This window comes from Pistacia vera, unplaced genomic scaffold (genome assembly GCF_008641045.1).
Source record: "Pistacia vera cultivar Batoury unplaced genomic scaffold, PisVer_v2 Contig36, whole genome shotgun sequence".
Classification (NCBI taxonomy): Eukaryota; Viridiplantae; Streptophyta; class Magnoliopsida; order Sapindales; family Anacardiaceae; genus Pistacia; species Pistacia vera.
Window position 1 is genome coordinate 1,380,524 of NW_022196179.1, and position 24,707 is coordinate 1,405,230.

At 38.9% G+C, this 24,707-nt stretch overlaps 1 protein-coding gene and 2 pseudogenes across 1 annotated transcript; all 3 read right to left on the minus strand.

Moving 5' to 3' along the window:
- Positions 1–858: 858 nt before the first annotated feature.
- Positions 859–2,345, minus strand: LOC116139861 (premnaspirodiene oxygenase-like). The gene is made up of 2 exons (XM_031425498.1): positions 1,587–2,345; positions 859–1,485 (listed from the first exon to the last, which is right to left on the minus strand). Exons 1-2 carry the CDS (start codon positions 2,343–2,345, stop codon positions 859–861), a joined length of 1,386 nt encoding a protein of 461 aa, XP_031281358.1.
- Positions 2,346–6,265: 3,920 nt separating this feature from the next.
- On the minus strand, positions 6,266–9,747 carry LOC116139862 (annotated as a pseudogene).
- An 11,905-nt stretch (positions 9,748–21,652) lies between these two features.
- LOC116139977 lies at positions 21,653–22,700 on the minus strand (annotated as a pseudogene).
- Between the last annotated feature and the right edge of the window lie 2,007 nt (positions 22,701–24,707).

Genomic DNA, 24,707 nt, shown 5'->3' on the forward strand with positions numbered 1-24,707 from the left:
GTTGAAGTAGTCGACAACTCAAACATAAATCTCCACAGCTTCATCAATTTATATAATCTCCTATTATGCAATTTTGCTCTTGTTTTCTATTAGATATTAATTCTTATTAAAAGAAGTTACACACTTTTTTTCCTTATAATAGATATCTTCTAGATCATCTTAAATATTTGGTACGAGCAAAAAAGCATAAATTCTTAGCCTATATGTGTTTTGTTTACTTGAAACTAAAGTGTTTTCAAAAATACATAATAAGCCTAAATAGTTCCATGAAACTATTCATCTGGCTGTGAGTGAAGTTAATAAAAATTTATTACTTCATACTCTATTAGAAAATCGGTTTAAAGCTAAGGGGAACAGTCGTCGTTTTACACTACTAAACATGTCGTTTTGAAGGAACAATGACAAAGTAAACAGTGTCAGTCGCGTGTCAAGTAAGCTGGTCGTTTTATGGAAAGATGAAAGACGCATGCTTTATTATTGTAACATTACACCACTGTGCACAATCAGGGGATGGTCATGGGAGAAATTCTAGATCAAAGATAGTTAAAACTAGTATATATATCAGTTGTTTTGTATTTTCAATATTTGTTATATACTTCAAATAAGCTCAAGATATCCATTTGTCATATATTAATAAGAGAGGCATAACTTCAGCCGAGAATGATGGAATTGATCAGTAACTAAAACTTAATGAGCAAACCAAAGGAGTGAGCTTGGAAGGATCTAGCTTATCAAATGAAGAGGAATATGGAAGGATATGATTAACTATATTGAGCAAGGTACATAGTTCGGTTACACTCTTCATGCTTAGTGCAATATAAATAATCATTAAATTAAGAATATATAAAATTTCTCCAATTAGCCAACAGGCTGAGGGAGATGAGGAATTGGAACCAAGATTAGGTCATCTTTTCTTCCCACTGTAAGACCAAAAACGTCAGTCATGTCAAGATCTTCATTCTTTTGTCCATTGGGAAGTTTCCAATCAAAATGATATAGCAAATGGGCAAGTGGAAGCTCCACATTGGCTATAGCGAATCCTATGCCAGGACAAACTCTCCTTCCAGCTCCAAATGGGATGAACTCAAGATTAGGCGCCCCTTTGTAGTCAAATCCATTTTCAATAAATCTCTCAGGATTAAACTTCTCAGCTTCGCTCCAGTAATTTGGATCCCTCCCTATCGCCCACGAATTTACTAAAACTCTGGTCTTCACAGGTATTTCATATCCGAATATCTCACAACTTTTCCTACATTCTCTTGGAAGTAACAAAGCAGCAGCTGGGTGTAACCGCATAGATTCCTTGATTACTGCCTTCAAATATTTTAATTCATGAAGGCCGTCTTCATCAACTGTTCCTTTCATTCGAAACACATTTCTTAATTCTGCTTGTGCTTTTGCCATCACACTTGGATTTTTTATCAATTCAGACATTGTCCATTCCACAGTTGAAGCTGATGTATCACTCCCAGCGGTAAAAATGTCCTGAAGAAGTTAGAAATATGGTCAATTATAATTCAGAAACAAATGATCCGAAACATATGATTATGCTGAAACTGATGTGAAAAGAAGATAGAAACACTAACCACGATAACTGCTTTGATGTTGTCATTGCTTAAGGTAAATTCATGGTCTCCATTCTTTTGAGCTTCCAAAAGAAGATCTAACAGATCTTTGTGATCCTCTTCATCCTCATCTTTCTTCATGGCTGGCTTTTTATTTTTATGCTCATTAATCATTTCATCAAACATTCCATCAACTTTGCGATGAATCGCTTCAAGTCTCCTCTTTGCCCCACTGATATAGTCAATATATTTGAAGGAAGGAAACATATCAGCCACAGTGAAACCTCCACCCACCTCTAAACCTTCTTCAATGGCATCCAAGAACGCCTTTTGATCTTTCATTATTTCACCAAACGCCGATCTCGTTGTGATGTCAAACATCATTGAAAAAATTCCCTTGCTAATATTGATCGTTCCTTTAGCTCTTGAAGAACACAAACTAACGAATTTTGATACCTCCTCTTCCCGGATTCCTCTGAAAGATTGCACAGATTTGGGAGTCATAAGCTGAGTAATGCACATCTTTCGTAGCTGTTGCCAGTAGTTTCCGTATGGTGAAAACACAACATCTGTGCAACCATAAGCTACAACATCTGCACAAAGAAGAGGAGGCCTTTGAGCGAAGTTAATATCATTATTTTTCAGCACTTCTCTAGCGGCTTCAGGCGTAGAAACAATAAGAGTTGGAATTTCGCCGAGCTGTAAGTGCATAAGAGGACCATGTTTTTTCGCCAGGTCTCTTAGCCTGTGATGAGGCTCACAATTAATGAAGTGGTGCATGTTTCCAATAATTGGAAGCTTCCATGGCCCCGGTGGTAATATTGATTTCTTGGTTATGGAATTCTTCAATGCAATGAAGGTGAAGAATAAAATGGAAAGTGGGATCAGAAAATAGGGGTTTTGGAGCTCCATGAGAGTTGGAAAATGATGATCGATGTAGAGATATTGAGAGGTTTCACGACTTTGTTGTTGGGTCACACTATAGATGTATCAGTTATTTATACACTTTATTTGGAGTTAATAACATTAACCTAGGTTAGATAAAATATAAATATTCTCCTGATATTTAAGAAATAACAGAAATTCTTTTACTGTCAAATCATTTCATTTATTAAAATAATCGATAAAACGGCAATTTGACAATATTCACTAACTTATAACATAATAATTTTAACAGCTTACTAACAATTCATTAACAGCAATGGATGTTTTGTCCTTTAAAAAACTATAAAGGGATTTTATTGTTATATCATATTCAAGGGGTTTATATCTTTTTAACCCGTTTATTAGTGTCATGTTATTAATACAAGTTATTTGTTTTTTAATAATAATTTTTTGTTTAACGTAGAGATGATTTTTGTTTACCATAGAGAACGGATTTTTTTCAACTAGATTTTAATTTTATAATCAATGAATTTGTCGTTTGTACAGTTGGAGTACTAACATAAAATATTTAAGTAGATTTAAAAATTAATTAAGAAGGATGAACTTTTAAGCTTCTCCTGTAAACATCAAACCACTTTTTTCATAATCACTCAAGGTCAGCCTAAGCATAAATTATGGTTAAAGGGTTTGTCATCCAGTCACAAGAAGAATCTGCTTAATAGGTCAAAACTACGAATCGATATCTTACATTACTCCTTTCTTGGGTGCCTCCGCCACTGAATACAAGCTGAATGTATCCTATATTATCGGCTTATAACATATTTAATCTAGATTAATGGATTATTAAATTAGCCATGTGTTCTTGTGTATTGAACTTCCAATTATTGGTAATTGGTGAAGCAAAAAATAATATTATTTGTACAAACTCGCTCTGTAAAGATCTCTATCTTAAAATTTACCTATTGAGTATCCTAAAAGGTTGATGCAAGCTCAATGTATTCTATATTACTCTTTCTTTGAAGGGTGCCAGTTATACTATCAAAAAAAAAATACCAATTTCACCAATACAAATTCTATCATGCCATTCATATTATTTTAAGTAATAATATTGAATGATTTTTTTTTATTATATCCTGTAAATCTTGTGACACAATGAAAGATATTAAATTAAATATAATCTTTTTTCGTAGATTGTAATGTAATCGTTTTTAACATAAAAAAATTTAAGAATGTGATCCATGCTTACACAACCTAAATTAATGGTCATGCAAATTATCTAGTTTCCAAGAGAAATATTGACCCAGAATTTCAACAAAGAATATGCTCTCTAATTAAATAGATTAGAATATAATGGTTCCAAATTTCACTCTATGGATATTGACTTGACTCCCAAGGAGAGGACGTTGCACCTTAATCTAATAAGTCTTTCCACATGCTAACTCTGAATAAAAGCACCAATATTAGAACTGAAACTGAAAGGAGAGCTCAACTCAAAAGACCTGCTTGATAGGTGAGCGAACCCCCAAGCTTAAGTACTATACTTGGTGGGTGTTAGATCCTAATGTGTGATCTTATTGAACATTGCTGAAAAATAATAAAGGATTCTTTATTTTGCAACGCCTTCGCAAACCATTTATTAGTATAAAAAAAAAAAAATGCAGTTGATTCTACTCAAAGGGAAGATCAAAGAAATATAGCAATTGGCTTAGGTTGAAGATGCGCATTGGGCTATAATATGGATACTTTTCAGCTCCAAGTGGAATAAATTCAAAATCAGAGATTTTTCAAGTATAGAGGTCTGCAATGATTAGAAAAAATTGTCACCTTAACTTCTTTCAGAAAGTAAAAAGTATGTTTAACATAGAGAATTTATAGGAGCTTTTAAATTCTGAGAGTTTTCTGATAAACTCTCCGAAGTTTACTCCATAAACTGCTGAATTTGAAGAAATTTGAAGCCATGAAACAATCCTCAACAGTGAAATAAAACCTCCTGTCAAGTTTACACTTTCAAGAACAACAGATGAATGTGATCTCTTCAGGATCTTTCAAGTTTTCACCGAAGGCTGCTCTACCAACTGTAAAAGAATCTTTTAAGACAGATTGTAAGTGACACCTTTCTCTTTTTTTGTTTTGTTGTAAATTTACCATACTATAAGAAACCCTTCTCTGCGAAATCTTTTTTTCATTCCAAAATTTGTTCCAAGTTGCTTCGAATGAATTCAGCTTGTGGGAATTCTTTTTCTATTTTGTTCATTTTCTTCTAATAACAAGAATTTTTCATGTAACAACAATAATTATAAGTTAACTGTAACACCCCGGCCCAACACTCTCAAGATATTATCCGTTTGGACAGCCAGGGTAGCCCGACTCCAAAACTCAACTTCTCATAGTTTTATTTTCAAGCCCAAGAACTCTTACTTAAGGGCAACCCTCTCCTTCCCAAGTGATGTGAGATGTTGTTTTCAGGCCTAACAACCCTTGTTTAAACCCAAAAAGTGTATACAAGAATCTTCTAAAATATTCATGAGATAACTCTCGTAAGGTTTAATAATTTAGGAAAATTACATGGATTTAACCTAAGTTTAGAGAAAAATAATAATAATAATAATAATCATCCTTCATATGTTTTAATAACTAACAATTATATAATGGTTAGTGTAGATGCAAAAAATCTACCATTATGGAAATAGGGTTTGATCCCATGAGGTTGAGACCACTAACAATCTAGTGGACTTGCACACACGAAAAGACAAACGTGAAGTTTACGAAAAACATCGGGGTGGTATTTGCCGTAGACAATCCGACGCTCAAGTCAACAAGGTTGAAAGAGATAATTTAATAAGAATTAGGGAAAGAAATATTACAAAGAGTCTTGTCGGAGGCCAGGACCACGCCGAAGATGTAGAATTCTCGGGAGCAAGAATTTAGGAGAAAAGAGGTGATTTGAGTAGTCAAGATTGAATATTCGAGATCGCCTTATGAGAGGGCAGACTTCTGTTTATATAGTGAACCCAAGGGGTTAGAATCCTAGTAGGACACTAAGTTCTACTTTGGGAGATAATCACTATCAAGAAATAAATAGAATTTCTTGCCTTTATCAGATTAAATTTACTAATTTCGGTAAGATTCAGGATCTTAACAAAAGAGGAAATAGAATGTGATTCTGATTTCTTATTTATGGACTGTTATAGGCTAATGGACCAGTAACTTAATTTAGCTTAACTCGTAGGATAGCCCAACTCATAAAGTGGGCAGTTCACAAGGCAATTTTAAACGTAGGCCCAATCGAGATTAGGTTAAGACCTTGGGTCGTGACATATTTATTTAATTATTGAGCCTCGTTAGGTCCAAGACGATTTTTTGCCCATACAATTAGCTTAACAAATGTGAAATCAAAATTAGACACCATTCAACTAATCATTAGCTTAAACAAAATGCACAATTAAAATTAGCAACTAATTGTCCATCCCTTAATTCGCATATTAAAAATTCAATATTCCAAACCGATTAATGATTTTATATAAATAATACAGAGAGGTCGTAGCTTAGTTGATATTACCTTCATACCATTAAAGTTTGTAAGTTTTTATTCCCGTAGACATCAACTCTTATTACAATAAGTCACAAACTTCGTTCCCTTAGTGATATCTTCTAGATCATCTTCAAAAATACTTAGTATAAGCAACAATACATAACTTAAGTCATTAACTTCAAGGTCACAAGAGACTAGTTGAAGTGCACATACGTTAGTCCAAACATCCTTGAATACCGAAAAAAAAAAAAAAAAAACAACAACACATTACTTCTAAAGAGAATCATAATGCATTTTTATCATAGCATATAATTTCTCCTATCAGCCAACAGGGTGAGGATGATACGGACTTTGGAACCAATTTCAGGTCATTTTTTCTTCCCACAGTAGCACCAAAAGCCTCAATCATGTCAAGATCCTCTAGCTTTTCGCATTGGGAAGTTTCCAATCGAAATGATATAGCAACTGGGCAAGTGGCAGCTCCATATTGGCTACGGCAAATCCTATGCCAGCACAAATTCTACTCCCACCTCCAAATGGGATGAATTCAAAATTAGCCCCCTTTTAATCAATTGAACTCTCAAGAAATCTCTCAGGATAGAACTTCTCAGCTTGGCTCCAATGTTTGGCAGGTATTTCATATGCGAAAAGCGCACAGCTTTTCCTACATTCCCTTGGAAGCAAGGGACCAGCAGGGCGTAATCTGATAACTTCTTTGATTACTGCCTTCAAATATTTCAATTCATGAAGCCTTTCTTCAGCAACTTTTCCTTTCATACCGAAGACGTCCTCACCTCTGCTTGTGCTTTTACCATGACACTTGGATTTTTAATGAACTCTGATAGTGATGGCAATGGGCCGGACCGAGACTAGGTACCCCTTGGTCCAGGCCCAAATCCAACCTCATGACAAAGGTCCAGCCCGGTCTAAGCCTGTCACAGGTATGACAGGTAAAGTTCAAGCCCGGCCTAACAGGTTTTTTATAACCTCATATCTGACCCAAGCCTACCCCTTTTTATATTGTAAATTTTTAAATATTAATAAATTTTAATTATTTTATATTTTTAATTCTAGAAACAGTTTTTAAATATTAATTTATTTTTTGAATACTCACCAAATAGGATGAGATGATGGTTTGAAAAAAAATGGTAGATATATGTAAAATAATATTGTAATTAAATATATAGTATAAGAGTAATTTAATAAAATTAATACTAAAATTATTGAATTAAGCTGGGTCGGGCTAGAAGATATACCCAAATTCAACCCGTATCCGAGATTGAGCTTTAAAAACAAGCCCAAACCGGCTAATACTAAGTAAAGTTTGACCTTTTCAGGAGGGTGTAATCTGAAAATATCAAACTCCTTGTCATCACTAAACTCTGACATTGCCCATTCTGCAGTTGTAGATGTTGGACCGCTCCCGGCAGTAAAGATGTCCTGCAATAATAGGGCTGAAAAACTTGCGTCAAACTATTAATCATTAATTTCTTCCCATGATGTACAAATATAGTTAATTATAATTCAGAAAGTTGCGTGACTAAAAGCATTAATATATATATAGATATATATATATATATATATATTATATAATAATATTATATATATAATATATTCTACAAAAAATAAAATAAAGTTTGATAAATATGATATATATTAGTTAGGACGTCTATATTAATTTTACAAGGAGTGAGCATGGATAAAGGGTAAAACCATATCTGTTATAGAAAAATGAAATCAGGAATTCTCGGGTCCAGTTTTGGTTCTTATAGTGCTAGAATCGGGAATGGGAACCAAGGCCCGGGTACCCAAATAGGAATTGGGATTGAATTATAATTTTTGTAAACTTTTACGGTGTAGTTGGCTTTAATAAAAAGTACAGGGCAATTGAAATTAACCAAGGTATCCAAAACCAAAACCTATGTTTCAGGTTCTGGTTACAGTTTTCTAGGAACCGGAACCAGTCGATTTCGGTTCTAGTTCTAAATCTTAGAAATCGACCGATTTCGGTTCTTATTTCGGTTTCAATTCTAGCTCCAGTTCCTTGTTAGGGCCAAAAACCGTCCTTGGCCCGAATAGGAAAACGGGCTCGACACTGAAGAAGAAGTCAGGCCCAATCCCGATATGACCCAACCAGATTAGGCCCATTCGGTATAAGATATAGCCAGCCCAAACCACGTGGGCACGAGCCTCCTAATCCCAGTCCATTTCTTAGGTCCATGGGCGAATCCAAAGCCCACAACCCCCTAAGAATACTTTCCTACTCATGATCAATCTCCCATTCAAGGTCACCTTCCTATTCCTGATCACTTTCCTACTCGGAGTTACTCTCCTAATCAGAATCACCTTCCTATCCAGACATTGGTAAGACAGCTTACCACGACCCTAATTCTTCTAGGGTTTGCATCAGAGTCATACTAGGACTCCTACTTCTACCAGGATTGGGAGACCAGACGACCAATATATAAGCAAAGGCCAGCCCTCTCACAAAGGACAGATGACATTACACCTTCACACTGAAAGCTCTGACTTGAAAGCTCCACATCATCGTCGTAGTCACAGTCCCCGACTAGACTTCCGGTAACCTCTACTCCCTAACCCTCACTATATTAGCCTCTCTTAGCCTTGCTGACTTGAGTGTCAGAGTGCCTACAGCAAACACCACCCCGGTGTTTCTCGTTCGCTTCACGCGTGTGTTTCTCTACGTGTGCAGGTGTAGCGGATCGCTAGTGGCCTCAACCTCACGGGATCAGACCCCCCTTCCGTACAAGTAGAATTTTACGTCTACAGTTTGGCGCCCACCGTGGGGCCTCTAACAATCATTCGGCTTGACGAACCTTGCTACATGGAGGAATATTCCATGGCTGACAATCCCAACAACGTTAACTCTGGCCTCGAGGCCAGACTGGAGGCTTTGACCGCTCTCATACAACAAAACTCGGACAAGGTGGCCGCGCTGGAAGCCGAAAACGCATCCATTAGGGCTGAAAACTAGTCTTTAAAAGAGAAAGTAAGTCAATTCTATGATCTCGAGTTTCTGCCCAACCAAGTACCCCCCAATCGGTTCCGCGCCCTTATCCCATCTAGGCAACCTCTCTCCACACCAGAGCATCGCCCCTCGGCCTCCGGTAAAGGGCCCCGTCCGTTAAGTGCACTGGCGCTCGACGACTCCGTTTTGACTAATGGGGACAAAGATATGCCAACAGAACACTATCCAGCCGATCCATCCCAGCCCCGTGACCAAGACGATCCAGTAACAGAAAGCCCGCATCTGCAAGACCAACCCATCCTTACCGTCCCGCTCCACCTCCAGTCAACAACCGAAACACAAACCCCATTCAGCTCGGCTCACCCTCGCGGGTTGAACGGCCAAACCAAACCAACTCTAGCACTCGAGCTCATCCATCCTGATGGACTGAACGACTACCAGACGACTCCCCTGACCATTCATGTAGGGTGGAATAATAGAACAATGACAATAGGAGTCATCCAACTGGAAGGAATGAACGAAGATCCATGCTACCAAGGAATGCACGACGGAATGATTTATCAGACCGCCCCCCGAGGGATGACCCAACGGAAGGTGCTGAGAACGAATGCAATAGTAGACCCAGTAAGACGAGATGATCCGGTAGTATCCTCCTTGATTCGGTAGTATCCCCCTCTCCTATGGAACAAGTACTGGCCAAGAGGCTGGCCGATGTCGAGGCAGTGATGAGACGCATTCCAGGAATGCCGGTCCCAACCAAGAAGAGCAAACCCCATTGTTACGCCGATTCACCCTTTGTGGATGAGATCGTCTTGGCTGACATGCCCCAGAAATTCACCATTCCCAACATGAAACCCTACGACTGCACAACCAACCCAGATGATCACATAGCCTCGTACAAGTAGCGGATGTTCACTGTCTCAATACCCCAAGCGTTGAGGGAAGCCTGCATGTGTAAGAGTTTTGGTTCAAGCTTATCGGGTCCAGCACTCCAGTGGTACACAAATCTCCCGAACGGTTCCATCGACTCATTCGCTCAGCTCACCGACACCTTTGTGGAGCAGTTCGCCAGCAGCAAGAAACTCAAGAAGCTGTCAGCCGATCTATACAAAGTATACCAGAGGAGGGGAGAGCCACTGAGAGAGTATGTCAACAGATTCAACAAAGAGAAGATTTCCATCCCTTCATGTAACCCTAAGACAGCCATAGACGCCTTCAAAAAAGGTCTCCTCCCGCATGGTGAACTATACAAAGAACTGACGAAGCTAGGTTGCACCACGATAGAAGACGCCTTGGCCAGAGCAACGATTCAAATAAGGTGGGAGGAAGATGAGATGAATCAGGCAATTCACGCTAGGTATGACTGAATGCAGAACGACAGGAGGCTAGAGCTCAGATCGATTGTAGGCTCTACAAGGTCACCAAAAAAGCAGGGAATGGTGCCTACAAACTCCAGACCCCCGAGGGCAAAGACATCAACAACAGTTAGAATGTCGTTCACCTCAAACGCTACTACTTCTAGGTGAACCTTGTCTTTTTTTCGTTTTTCATTTTTTCATTTTAAAAAAAAAAGATGAGTGGGCCTATCGACTGCCTCTTAGACAGTCGGCCTCATGGCCAAATATTTAATGAAGTGCTATTCAGAAGTTTTCGTCTCCAAATCTACGCCGATCAATGAATTACTTACACCTTCAAATCGGCCTTGCCCGATAAACGTACGGACACCTTCAAATCGGTCATGCCCGATAAACGTACGAACACCTTCAAATCGGTCCTGCCCGATGAACGTACGGACACCTTTAAATCGGCCCTGCTCGATAACCGTACGGACACCTTCAAATCGGCCTTGCCCGATAACCGTACGGACACCTTCAAATCGGCCTTGCCCAATGAACGTACGGACACCTTCAAATCAGTCCTGCCCGATGAACGTACGAACACCTTCAAATCGGCATTGCCCGATAAACGTACGGACACCTTCAAATCGGCCCTGCCCGATGAACGTATGGACACCTTCAAATCGGCCCTGCCGGATGAACGTATGGATACCTTCAAATCGGTCTTGCCCGATCAACGTACGTACACCTTCGAATCAACCCTGCTCGATTCACGACGACACCTTCAGATCGGCCCAACCCGATCAACGTACGTACACCTTCGGATTGACCTTGCTCAATCTACGGATTTAGACCCTCGGATCGACCCTGCTCGATCCACGGATTTACACCTTCGGATTGACCCTGCTCAATCCATGGATCTACACCTTTGGATCGACCCTGCCCGATCCATGGATTTACACCTTCGGATCGGCCCTGCCCGATCCACGGATTTACACCTTCGGATCGGCCCTGCTCGATCCACGGATTTACACCTTCGGATCGGCCCTGCCCGATCCACGGATTTACACCTTCGGATCGGCCCTGCCCGATCCACGGATTTACACCTTCGGATCTACCTTGCTCGATCCACGGATCTACACCTTTGGATCGGCCCTGCTCGATCCACAGGCTTACACCTCCAGATCAACCCTGCTCGATCCACAGTTTTACACCTTCGGATCGACCCTACTCGATCCATGAATTTACACCTTCGGATCGACCCCACTCGATCCACGGATTTACACTTTCGGATTGACCCTGCTAAATCCACGGACCTCCACTCTACCCGATGGACCAACTCAACTCTACCATCACTCCCCAAGAACCAAGTATTGGACCTCCACTCTACCCGACGGACCGACTCTACTCCATCCTTACTCCCCAAGAACCATGTACTGGATGTCCACTCTACCGGACCGACCGACCGACCGACTGACTCAACTCCATCCTCACTCCCCAAGAACCATGTATTGGATGTCCACTCTACCCGACCGACCGACCGACTCAACTCCACCATCACTTCCCAAGAACCAAGTATTGGACCTCCACTCTACCCAGCGGACCGACTCTATTCCATCCTCATTCCCCAAGAACCATGTATTAGATGTCCACTCTACCGGACCGACCGACTGACCGACCGACTTAACTCAACCATCACTCCCCAAGAACCAAGTATTGGACCTCCACTCTACTCGACGGACCGACTCCACTCCATCCTCACTCCCCAAGAACCATGTATTGGATGTCCACTCTACCCGACCGACCGACTCAACTCTATCATCACTCCCCAAGAACCAAGTATTGGACCTTCACTCTACCCGACGAACCGACTCCACTCCATCCTCACTTCTTAAGAACCATGTATTGGATGTCCACTCTACCGGACCGACCGACCGACTCAACTCCATCCTCCCCAAGAACCATGTATTAGATGTCCACTCTACCCGACCGACCGACCGACTCAACTCCACCATCCTCCCCAAGAACCATGTATTGGATGTCCACTCTACCGGACCGACCGACCGACTCAACTCCATCCTCCCCAAGAACCATGTATTAGATGTCCACTCTACCCAACCGACCGACTCAACTCCACCATCCTCCCCAAGAACCAAGTATTGGATCTCCACTCCACCCGACCGACCGACCGACTCAACTCCACCATCCTACCTCCCCAGGAACGAAGTATTGGATCACTACTCCACTCGACCGACCGACCGACTCAACTCCATCCTCCCCAGGAACCAAGTATTGGATCACCACTCTCCCTATGCCACCGACCAACCTAGTCTTTTCAAACTTTGACTATCACCACTCCCCCCGCCCCCCACCACCGATCAACACACAGACTTAACCTGTCTAAAAGATTCAATCGCCCTTCCTACCCAACCGAGCCAGCACATTGCAACAGGTTGGCTCCCGCAACGAAGCTTACACTCCCATGCTTCACGTCTAGGAGATTCTCCAAATCTGGGTGATCGGCTAGGAGCAGTCTCGCACTTGTTCACCCTCGAGGTGATCAAGCTAAGGGGCCTCGTCCATTCAGTCTTCCATAGCAGACGAGTGGGAAGCCATGGGTCAAATGTTTGCGTATTTTGTTTGGCCCTTTGGCATCCAGTAAAAAGCGCCATGGAGTCACAAGTGCAAGTCTTACGGTCCAACAAACCAGTCGAGCCGATTCCATCCCATTCGATCACCCGAGTACCCCAACTGAATGAACCTTTAATTTAACATCGTCTCCAACTCATTCGACCCGACATACCGAGCGGATACCCCTGTCATGGGATTTTAGTTCACTTCTCCAGTCAGCAGGACACACCGAACGAGCACGTGAGCCCCAGAAGTCTCGTTATCTCAGTCCCTTCGACCCTTCACACCGATCGGGCACACCCTCTTGGGGTGACTGCATATTTCGGATCAGCTTTGATACCGAACGACCCTCAACTACGAATCACCTACATCAAACTAGTCAGCTACGCCGACAATCGACCGTCCAAGAAGGGAGATCGAGTGCCCATCGATTGCTTCCTACTCTGACTTAAGAAACTCTTAACTCAGAGAGTGGGGGGCAAACTGTTAGGGCCAAAAACCATCCTTGGCCCGAATAGGAAAACGGGCTCGACACTGAAGAAGAAGTCAGGCCCAATCCCGATATGACCCAACCAGATTAGGCCCATTCGGTATAAGATATAGCCAGTCCAAAACACGTGGGCACGAGCCTCCTAATTCCAGTCCATTTTCTAGGTCCATGGGCGAATCCAGAGCCCACAACCCCCTAAGAATACTTTCCTACTCATGATCAATCTCCCATTCAAGGCCACCTTCCTATTCCTGATCACTTTCCTACTCGGAGTTACTCTCCTAATCAGAATCACCTTCCTATCCTGACATTGGTAAGACAGCTTACCACGACCCTAATTCTTCTAGGGTTTGCATCAGAGTCATACTAGGACTCCTACTTCTACCAGGATTGGGAGACCAGACTACCATTATATAAGCATAGGCCAGCCCTCTCACAAAGGACAGATGACATTACACCTTCACACTGAAAGCTCTGACTTGAGAGCTCCACATCACCGTCGTAGTCACAGTCCCCGACTAGACTTCTGGTAACCTCTACTCCCTAACCCTCACTATATTAGGCTCTCTTAGCCTTGCTGACTTGAGCGTCGGAGTGCCTATAGTAAACACCACCCCGGTGTTTTCCGTTGGCTTCACGCGTGTGTTTCTCTACGTGTGCAGGTGCAGCGGATCGCTAGTGGCCTCAACCTCACGGGATCAGACCCCCCTTCCGTACAGGTAGATTTTTACATCTACATTCCTTCAAAAAGTGTAGAGTGTCCAGAATCGCTCACGTCTCAATTGTTGATTCATTCTTCTCATTGGACTGTGATTATATTTTATAGCTCAGATCCAACGGTATACATGTATAGTCCTGACAAAATTATATTAGTACGTTTGAACTACAGAATTATCGTATAAACATAAAGAAAAGAACTTATACAAAATCTAATATGAAAAGAAGATGGACACTAACCATGAGAACGGCTTTGATATTGTCGTTAAAGAAAGTCCAAGGTCTCCATGCTTCTGTAATTCAAAAGAATGTCTAACAAATCTTTACAATCATCATCATCCTCTTCACTCTCATCCCTCTTAGTTCCTGCCTTTCTTCTTATACGCTCATTGGTCATACTATCAAACATTCCATCAATTGTATGATGAATCTTCTCAAGTTTGCTCTTCACCCCACTGATAGAGTCAACAAATTTGAAGGAAGGAAACATATCGGTTGCACTGAAACCTCAACCCAACTCTATTAATGCTTCTTCAATAGCACCTAAGAACTCCTCTTTATGTTTCACTTTTCCACCAAACACCGCTCTCGTTGTTATGTCAAGTGTCATTGAAAATTTCCTTGCTAATATTGATCATGCCTGCTGCTCTTGAAGAACACAAACGAACGAGGTTTGATACCTCCTCTTCCCCGATTGTTCTAAAAGATTGCACAAATTTGGGAGATAGGAGCCGAGTTACGCACATCTTTTGTAGCTGTTGCCAGTAGTTTCCATGAGGCGAAAACACGATGTCTTCGCAACCATAACTTCAAATATCTGCAGCAAGAACAACAGGCCTTTGAGCGAAGTTAATATCATTAGTTTTAAGCACTTCTGGAGCAGCTTCGGGTGAAGAAATAACAACAGCTGAAACTTGGCCGAGTTGTAAGTGCATAACCGGCCAATGGGGCGAAGAGCCAATCAATTGGTGAATATTTCCCAAAAGTGGCAGCTTCCATGGGTAATCTTAAACTTGATTTCTTGGTTCTAAAATCCATGAATGCAAGGAAGGTGAAGATGGTAAATAGGATCCAAAAATAGGGAATTTGGGGTTCCATGAGCGTTAGGAGAAGATGATCCAAAAATACGGCACTGTGCCATATTACATTTGATGGTTCTCTTTGGATTATCCTATAAAAATGTGGGCTCCATTTNTGTTAGGGCCAAAAACCATCCTTGGCCCGAATAGGAAAACGGGCTCGACACTGAAGAAGAAGTCAGGCCCAATCCCGATATGACCCAACCAGATTAGGCCCATTCGGTATAAGATATAGCCAGTCCAAATCACGTGGGCACGAGCCTCCTAATTCCAGTCCATTTTCTAGGTCCATGGGCGAATCCAGAGCCCACAACCCCCTAAGAATACTTTCCTACTCATGATCAATCTCCCATTCAAGGTCACCTTCCTATTCCTGATCACTTTCCTACTCGGAGTTACTCTCCTAATCAGAATCACCTTCCTATCCTGACATTGGTAAGACAGCTTACCACGACCCTAATTCTTCTAGGGTTTGCATCAGAGTCATACTAGGACTCCTACTTCTACCAGGATTGGGAGACCAGACTACCATTATATAAGCATAGGCCAGCCCTCTCACAAAGGACAGATGACATTACACCTTCACACTGAAAGCTCTGACTTGAGAGCTCCACATCACCGTCGTAGTCACAGTCCCCGACTAGACTTCTGGTAACCTCTACTCCCTAACCCTCACTATATTAGGCTCTCTTAGCCTTGCTGACTTGAGCGTCGGAGTGCCTATAGTAAACACCACCCCGGTGTTTTCCGTTGGCTTCACGCGTGTGTTTCTCTACGTGTGCAGGTGCAGCGGATCGCTAGTGGCCTCAACCTCACGGGATCAGACCCCCCTTCCGTACAGGTAGATTTTTACATCTACATTCCTTCAAAAAGTGTAGAGTGTCCAGAATCGCTCACGTCTCAATTGTTGATTCATTCTTCTCATTGGACTGTGATTATATTTTATAGCTCAGATCCAACGGTATACATGTATAGTCCTGACAAAATTATATTAGTACGTTTGAACTACAGAATTATCGTATAAACATAAAGAAAAGAACTTATACAAAATCTAATATGAAAAGAAGATGGACACTAACCATGAGAACGGCTTTGATATTGTCGTTAAAGAAAGTCCAAGGTCTCCATGCTTCTGTAATTCAAAAGAATGTCTAACAAATCTTTACAATCATCATCATCCTCTTCACTCTCATCCCTCTTAGTTCCTGCCTTTCTTCTTATACGCTCATTGGTCATACTATCAAACATTCCATCAATTGTATGATGAATCTTCTCAAGTTTGCTCTTCACCCCACTGATAGAGTCAACAAATTTGAAGGAAGGAAACATATCGGTTGCACTGAAACCTCAACCCAACTCTATTAATGCTTCTTCAATAGCACCTAAGAACTCCTCTTTATGTTTCACTTTTCCACCAAACACCGCTCTCGTTGTTATGTCAAGTGTCATTGAAAATTTCCTTGCTAATATTGATCATGCCTGCTGCTCTTGAAGAACACAAACGAACGAGGTTTGATACCTCCTCTTCCCCGATTGTTCTAAAAGATTGCACAAATTTGGGAGATAGGAGCCGAGTTACGCACATCTTTTGTAGCTGTTGCCAGTAGTTTCCATGAGGCGAAAACACGATGTCTTCGCAACCATAACTTCAAATATCTGCAGCAAGAACAACAGGCCTTTGAGCGAAGTTAATATCATTAGTTTTAAGCACTTCTGGAGCAGCTTCGGGTGAAGAAATAACAACAGCTGAAACTTGGCCGAGTTGTAAGTGCATAACCGGCCAATGGGGCGAAGAGCCAATCAATTGGTGAATATTTCCCAAAAGTGGCAGCTTCCATGGGTAATCTTAAACTTGATTTCTTGGTTCTAAAATCCATGAATGCAAGGAAGGTGAAGATGAAGATGGTAAATAGGATCCAAAAATAGGGAATTTAGAGTTCCATGAGCGTTGGCAGAAGATGATCCAAAAATACGGCACTATGCCATATTACATTTGATGGTTCTCTTTGGATTATCCTATAAAAATGTGGGCTCCATTTTGTTAGTTATTTAGAATAACATTTCTGGAAAATAGCATAAGATTATAAGAAGTTTTTGGTACATTTATGAATAGCATTTTCTGAAAATATTTAGATTATTTTTAACTCCACAGGTTTGTTAATTTAACTAAACATCTTCCATAATAAAGTTTAAAATTTGATAAAAATACCCCCACCCATCCATCTATTTATTGCCAATAGCTAGCCACCACCATCAAAAGGTGGTCAGAATCTGCCGAAATAGTGTGCAACTGGCTGGATCTGGCCGGTCATGCGTCGATCTAGCGTTTTTTAGCCAAATCCACTATGGATCTGGTCAAAAAGGGTCAAATCTACAGCCACAGATCTAGCCGTTGACAACCAAACAACGGTCAAGATATCTGGTTGTCAACGATAACCAAGATATGGATGTTGTTTAGCCATCAACGACGGTCAAGATATGACCATCGTCAATGGTCAGATCTTTGGTCGTAGATCTGGCTGTTTTCAGCCAAATCCATGGGGAATCTGGTCGAAAATAGACATATCGGCGTACGATCGGCCAAATCTAGCCGATCGTGCGTCGTTACAATGCCGGTAACAGTGGCTACTGGGGGGTGATAGTGGCTTGGATAGGTAAGAGTGTTTTTGTTCATGTTAAAAATTTTATTGAGAAATATAATTGTTAATGTTTGAGTTGAATATGATATAATTGGACTAAAATAATAATGAAAACAAACACAGTAAAAGGTGTGTATATATATATATATATATATATATATATATATAAACCTTAGGATATGATAGGGGAAAAAAAAACAAACACAGTAAAAGGTGTGTGTGTGTATATATATATAACCTTAGGATATGATAGGGGAAAAAAGTGTGTCAAACGGACCCCACTTCTCCGTCTTGAGCTCTCTGCAACATTGGCTAGACTAAAATAAGACCGGGAATAACAAAACACATTAAAAGGTTATAAATAATCTAATCAATCCAGTTACAGATATCGGGGTTTTACACTAAAATTTTATACCGGCTACATGTCTCCTGACTCAAAACATTCAACATATTAACATTATTAAATTTTTTTTAAAATATAAAAATTTAAAAAAAAAACTGGAATGGACGGGCGTCCATTCCAAATGGGACACCCGTCCATTGTGTAAGGACAACCATCCTTTTTTTTTGGACGAGCGTCCCTACTCTAATTAAAAAGCTTCAAGCTTCAAGTCCTAACTTATCATCTCCATAACCTCTGCAAGTCACCCGACGGTGTTTCAAAGCTCATAACCAATGGCTTCTTCTATGCCTTCCTCTACCTTCTTTCTCTACAGCTTTTCACGCTTTCGCACAACCCAAAACGCACCCACTTCTTCTCATTAACTGCTAAAAAATTACCTTCATGCTGCAAAAAGGGAGATTTAGATGACCCAAGTGAAGATTTGATGGAGGGAGTCAATGAAGAAGAAGCATGGAAGGCCATGAAGAAGAAGAAGTGTCGTCAAAAAAAGCACAACAGATTTGATGGAGGGAGTCAACGAAGAAGTCATGGAAGGCCATGAAGAAGAAGAAGTGGCGTCAAAAAAGCAACAGGGTTGTGCCAAAAGCATGAAAGACATTTTTTTTTTTTTTTTTATTTTGGTTTAGCATTTTTGGCTTCCTGATAGAGGAAAAGAAGCTTCACCTGTTTCGGTTGCAATTTTCGATGCAATTTTTTCGGTGGATATAGCATTTTTGAATCAATATATATATATAACACTAATTAATTATATTTAATTATGATTTTATTTTAGATTTTCTATAAATATTGTGATACATATTAAAAGGTATAATCAATAATATAATATAACACTAATTAATTATATATATATATACAACACTGTTAATATACATATTTAATTAATGATTTTATTTTAGATTCTATAAATATTGTGATACATATTAAAAGGTATAACAATATATTAATAACACTAATAATATATATATATATATATATAACACTGATTAATTACATATTTAATTAAGGATTTTATTTAGATTATTCTATAAATATTGTGATACATATTAAAAGGTATAATCAAGATATATATATATATATATAACACTAATTAATTATATAATATATAACACTGATTAATTACATATTTAATTAATGTTTATTTTGATTATTCTATAAATTTTGTGATACACATTAAAAGTATAATCAATATATATATATATAACACTAATTAATTACATATTTAATTAATGATTTTAGTTTAGATTATTCTATAAATATTGTGATACCTTGTACCTTTCAAACCTCCATAGCATTGTTTAGAGGAGATGATAATGAAAACAAAACTGTTTCAGCATTAAGAGCTTGATCTATTAAATTATAACATACTTAACCTACGGGAATAAAAATTATAATAAAATTAACATAAAAAAAAAATTAAAAATTCTAGCAAGTGAAATGTGCCAATTAATTGGTCTATTAAAAAAAATAAATGAATTCGAACCTGAGTTTGATCAAAAGAAGTAGTCGACCTCTAGAATACTATTGAACCTTCAGAAGAAGAATACATCTATTAGTTAGAGTATTCAATGTAATATAACTGAATCCTGTTATAATCTTAGTGGTGTAATTGTAACAAAATAAACTAAAAGGGATTGTGAAAAAAAGAGCATAATAAAGAGGGCTGAAATGAGAAGCTTTTATTAACTCTCTCTCAAAATTGAGTTGTCTTTGTCAATAAAACGAAGGAAATTGGTTCAATTTATCGCCCTTTCTCACTGTAAAATGAAGGGAATTGGCTCAATTTATAGTTTTTCCCCGCCACCCACCTTATAAGGACTAATTATCCAATAACAATTCTAATACATATGCCTTCAAAGGACGATACATAGGTCATGTGTCTTCAAGTAGATTGTATGAGCTATGTCCCAAATCCCAGTTTTTTAAATAACGATGAGGAAGTGACAGTAGCAGCTAAGTTGAAGCTTAAGATGAGCTATAACATACGATACCTTTCAGCTCCTGTTTTAAAAAAAGATTCAAACATCCCATCAAAGAAACCCTTCTGTTGTTTCATGCTTCAAGATCCTGAATGCTTCTGCAAATTCAAAGGGACTTCTAGCAAACACATCTCATGATCATCCTGACAACCATTCTCATTGTCTGTGTTTGTGAAGCATTCTATCAGTTTTCTTATTAACCCTCTCAAGTGTGCTCCTTCTCCTGCATAATTTTCAAGAATTTTGAAGGCGGAAAACAACCATCAACATTAAATCCTGCTCCTTCACGGATTAATATGAAACAATTGCTAGACTTTGGACTAAGAAGTTGATTTATGAAATTTTCCTAGCTTTTCCAATAGCTCCATGTGGTGAAAGGACACTGTCTGTGGAACGTAAGTAATGGCCAGGCAGAAGAAAGAGAAAACACCATTTGAGCAAAGTTAAGATCAAGAGTTTTCATTACTTGATTAGCATATCTAAATGACATATAGAATCATATTTTGTTGTCAGTCTTTAGACTTTGATGAGGAAGAGACAGAAAGAAAAGGGTGAATGTTTTGAGGGAAGACGATGCCTGAGTAATTTACATTATGTCCATTGAAGTTTATGGTGAAGAATCACTGAAGAAACAACAGTGTTTGACACAAAACCAAAGTTTTGTTCATCAATCATCTGCGACATGCTAAAAACTGTAGGTCCAGATAATTTTCACTAAATCAAGGCTGTGAGTGCAATTTCCCATATATTAATTACAACACAGGATTTTTAATCAATCAATCGGATGAAAGGTAGTCTGCTCGTTTGCACGCTTAACTCCTACTTCAGAAACTAACCATGAGTTGCTAGTACCACTACTTAAGCAAAGAATTTTGTGGTGGTGATGAAATGAAGTCTGAACTTAAAATTTTACACTGAAATAATTATAGCAAAAGAACAGTTTTTTCTAGTTGTTTTTGACTAATATTTGCCCTCCCCTGCCTCTGGGGGTTACAAAATGTAAAGACCAGAACATTGTCCTAGTAAAAGTGGTGAAAGATTGATGAAATCTCTAGTAGAGTTAGAATTATTTTCATTCTCAAAAATATCTGCAGCCTACATTTTTGTTTTCAACTCAAGGATTCTGGTGCTCTGCTTCTGAAACAGAGCTCTCTGCTTCTAAAACAGAGCTCCCACAGTCACTACAAAAGTTCCATAACTAAAAATGCATATTCTGGTAAACAAACAAGCAAATTACAACAAACATACCAAGAACACAAGAGAAAAATGCCCACACAAATCTTATTTATCAATGTAATTACATCAAAAGTACTACATATCATCCATATATGATCCTCAAATTCTTCTGTTGGTATAGGAGAACTTCAGTTCTCACTAAAAAACCACAAACAAGCTACAAAAGGAGCCCTCTATATAACATAATCAGACCATTAATGAATATGCGAAGTTTGATCCATTGTAAACTAGGAATCTTATCAAGCCTAGTTGGATTCTCCTTCCCCCCAAACCAATCTAGCCGGGTTACCAACAGCGTAGTTCTCGCCGGCACAATTTAACACAACCGAACCCGCCCCAATTTTCGCCCCCTCACCAATCTAATGTTCCCCAAAATAACAGTCCCCGCGCCAATCAAAACCCCATCACCAATTTTCGGATGCCTGTCACCAGACGCCTTCCAGTTTCCCCAATGTCAATATGCAAAATCGAAACATTGTCACCAATCACAGCCGTTCTCCAATCACAAACTCCAGTGGCGTGATCAAACAAAATCCACTTCCCATTTTTGCTCAGGATGAATATCAACTGCGGAAAACTTCAGAAACCCGGTTTTGTATCAACAAGGCCAAGACTTTTCGGCCTGGGACCAAAGTTTATGCCCAATTCTATGCGCCGACATGCGAGGAAAACCCTTTGAAATTCAACAAGCAATGCACATAACTTATGCAAGCGGGGTCTCTCATCTTTAACGCTCTCAAATCAGCTTTCACAGCTCTAACGAGGGTTTCTTGATCCTCTACAAGCCCGCCTGTGAAAATATCATACAAAGTACCTTCAGGGAGACTTGAAAATGCTCAGTTTGATGGAAAGAAGATTCGCCAAAGCGCTTCGAGTGATAGCGACAAATGAAGTGAAAGAGTAGTAGTTTGACAAGATGGGCTCTTGTTCGACGTTCTGATCTTGCTTCATCTAGCATTTCAGCCATAGATCTTGATCATCACGATCCCGATTATCATGATTGTTAAACCCCACGCGGGGGCATGGTTTTGTGTGGTTCTTGTTGAAGGGTAGCAAGAAACATGATCAGAAAAACTGGGCGACAGGTTTTGACATAGTCGTATGCATGGTCATCGATTGTGGACCTGTTTGGCTCCTGGGAAAGTTGAGAGGTGTCCATACAAGTAGCCATGGACACTGAGAATTTTGTTTGGTGGTAGAACGTGAAGAAGAAAGGTGTGAAGAGAGGAGAGGTCTTAGGAGAGGGAAGAAGGAGGAGCGTTATTATATAGAGGAAGGGAAAAAGGGTCGAACATCACCTGAAGTGAGTTTCATGGGAACTGATATTTTCTTGGGAAATTTTTATCAAGTCGGTTTGTTAAATAGAAAAAAAAAAATGCTTTTTTTTTTTTTTTTTATCGTAATCTGATTGTGGGATTTCTAGTTTGAAGATGAACTGTCTGAAGGGAAGCACATGATTTAAAGAGTTCAAAAAGAGGTTTGCCAGTTTTCTTGTGGACCTTTCACACATGATTAATTGCTCTTTTTTTTATTCTATTAATATTATTCCTTCCTTTATGGAGGATTAATTAAATAAAAATATTAAATATGGGTAAAATCTCTGACATACCCTTACTTTTAGAGGTACTTCTCAAATATCTTCTACAATTTGAAAACTATCATTGACCTCCTTGTTGTTTGTAGTAGAACACATTGACCTGTGTTGTAATACCGTTGGCCTCCGAAAGCTCCCTTAAAAGGGTAGGTTTGAGGTGGATTAGCGATGATTGAGCAAAATATGAAAGGACGGTAAGTAATCTAAGGAGAGATAGTCAAGAATTCAGATTAATCTAACAAAGGTCACCGAGAACTCAACATAATCTTGATAGGGTTTTAGATGTAATTAACAATGGTTAGTTAAAATATTAGGGTGATTTGTAAATATAAGCAAAATCTTCTTAGAAGTCAACAATGTTTATAAGGGGTGGTGAGCGATGATTTTCAAACTATAAGGGTGTACGAATCTCAAACAAACCTAAGGTGGAGTTGGTAACTCTCAAAATAAATGAAATAATAAACTAATCCTATAAAAATATGGTACTAAGTTTGATAATATAATTAGTGTTGATATTGCCCTTTTTCTTGATGTAACAACCACTAAGATAAACAAAGATTATGAAATTATTAATTACTAATTTAATTAAATATTGCATTATCCTAATACTTTCAACAAATCACTAGTCAAGTCAAAAGGGCATCTTTTATTCCTAATATTTATTGAGAAAAACTTATACATAATACACTTAACATGCTAATAGTCATTCATTAGAATTAAGTCACAAATAAACACTATCACTAATTCAATTAACGATAAATAAAATTATTGAGTTTTTTTTTTTTTTTCTTTGTTAACTAATGTATTTAAATTAGCTTACGCGTACCTCAATTAATCATCAAGAGAAGCTATCGCACAGCAACCCACTGCCGTGGCACCCTATGTAAATCATAGCCAAAAGTATTATACATTTAAGTTATTTCATTTGTCCTTGAAAGATAGTTAACTCTTAAACGCTTCAACAACTTTCAAAAAATATTGAAAACCCCCTTCAGTATATGGGGTTTTTTTTATATTTGTAAGGGATAATATTTTTGAAAAAGTTTTTGGTAATTTCATATGATAATTAACCTTACTTTTATTATATTCATATTCTTTATTTATTTATTTATTTATTTATATATGATATGCAATATTCTTTTTCAAGATGAAATAAGCCCACGTAGTGGACCAAGTGCCATTTCTATAATTGACTTAATTTCACTATCAAACAATCAAAATGAGGCTTTTAATCAACAAATGGGTTTATACAAAAGCATCTTCCATGCCATTTAGACATATCATGTTGTAGCCAAATGCAACTTTAATGCTCTTTTTGATGTCCTCTATTGGTGTCACTTTGCATAAAATGTGTAATTACTTGCATATGTTGCTTATTTTTATGGCCATAAATTGCCTATTGGATAACCCACTTTGGCTGACCCTTTAGTCTCTATCATTGAATCAATGGAACTTTTATTTACATTTATAGAAGAAAGTTTTAGGTGAAGAAGCTTTTATCAATTTTAGGAAAAATAACTTACGCATAACATTCGTAACATGTTATCTTACTGACGTGTCAATTAATCAAAACACGTTATAAATGTTTCTATGTTTTTCTCTATCTAAATAAAGTATATCTGTCCCATCAAAAA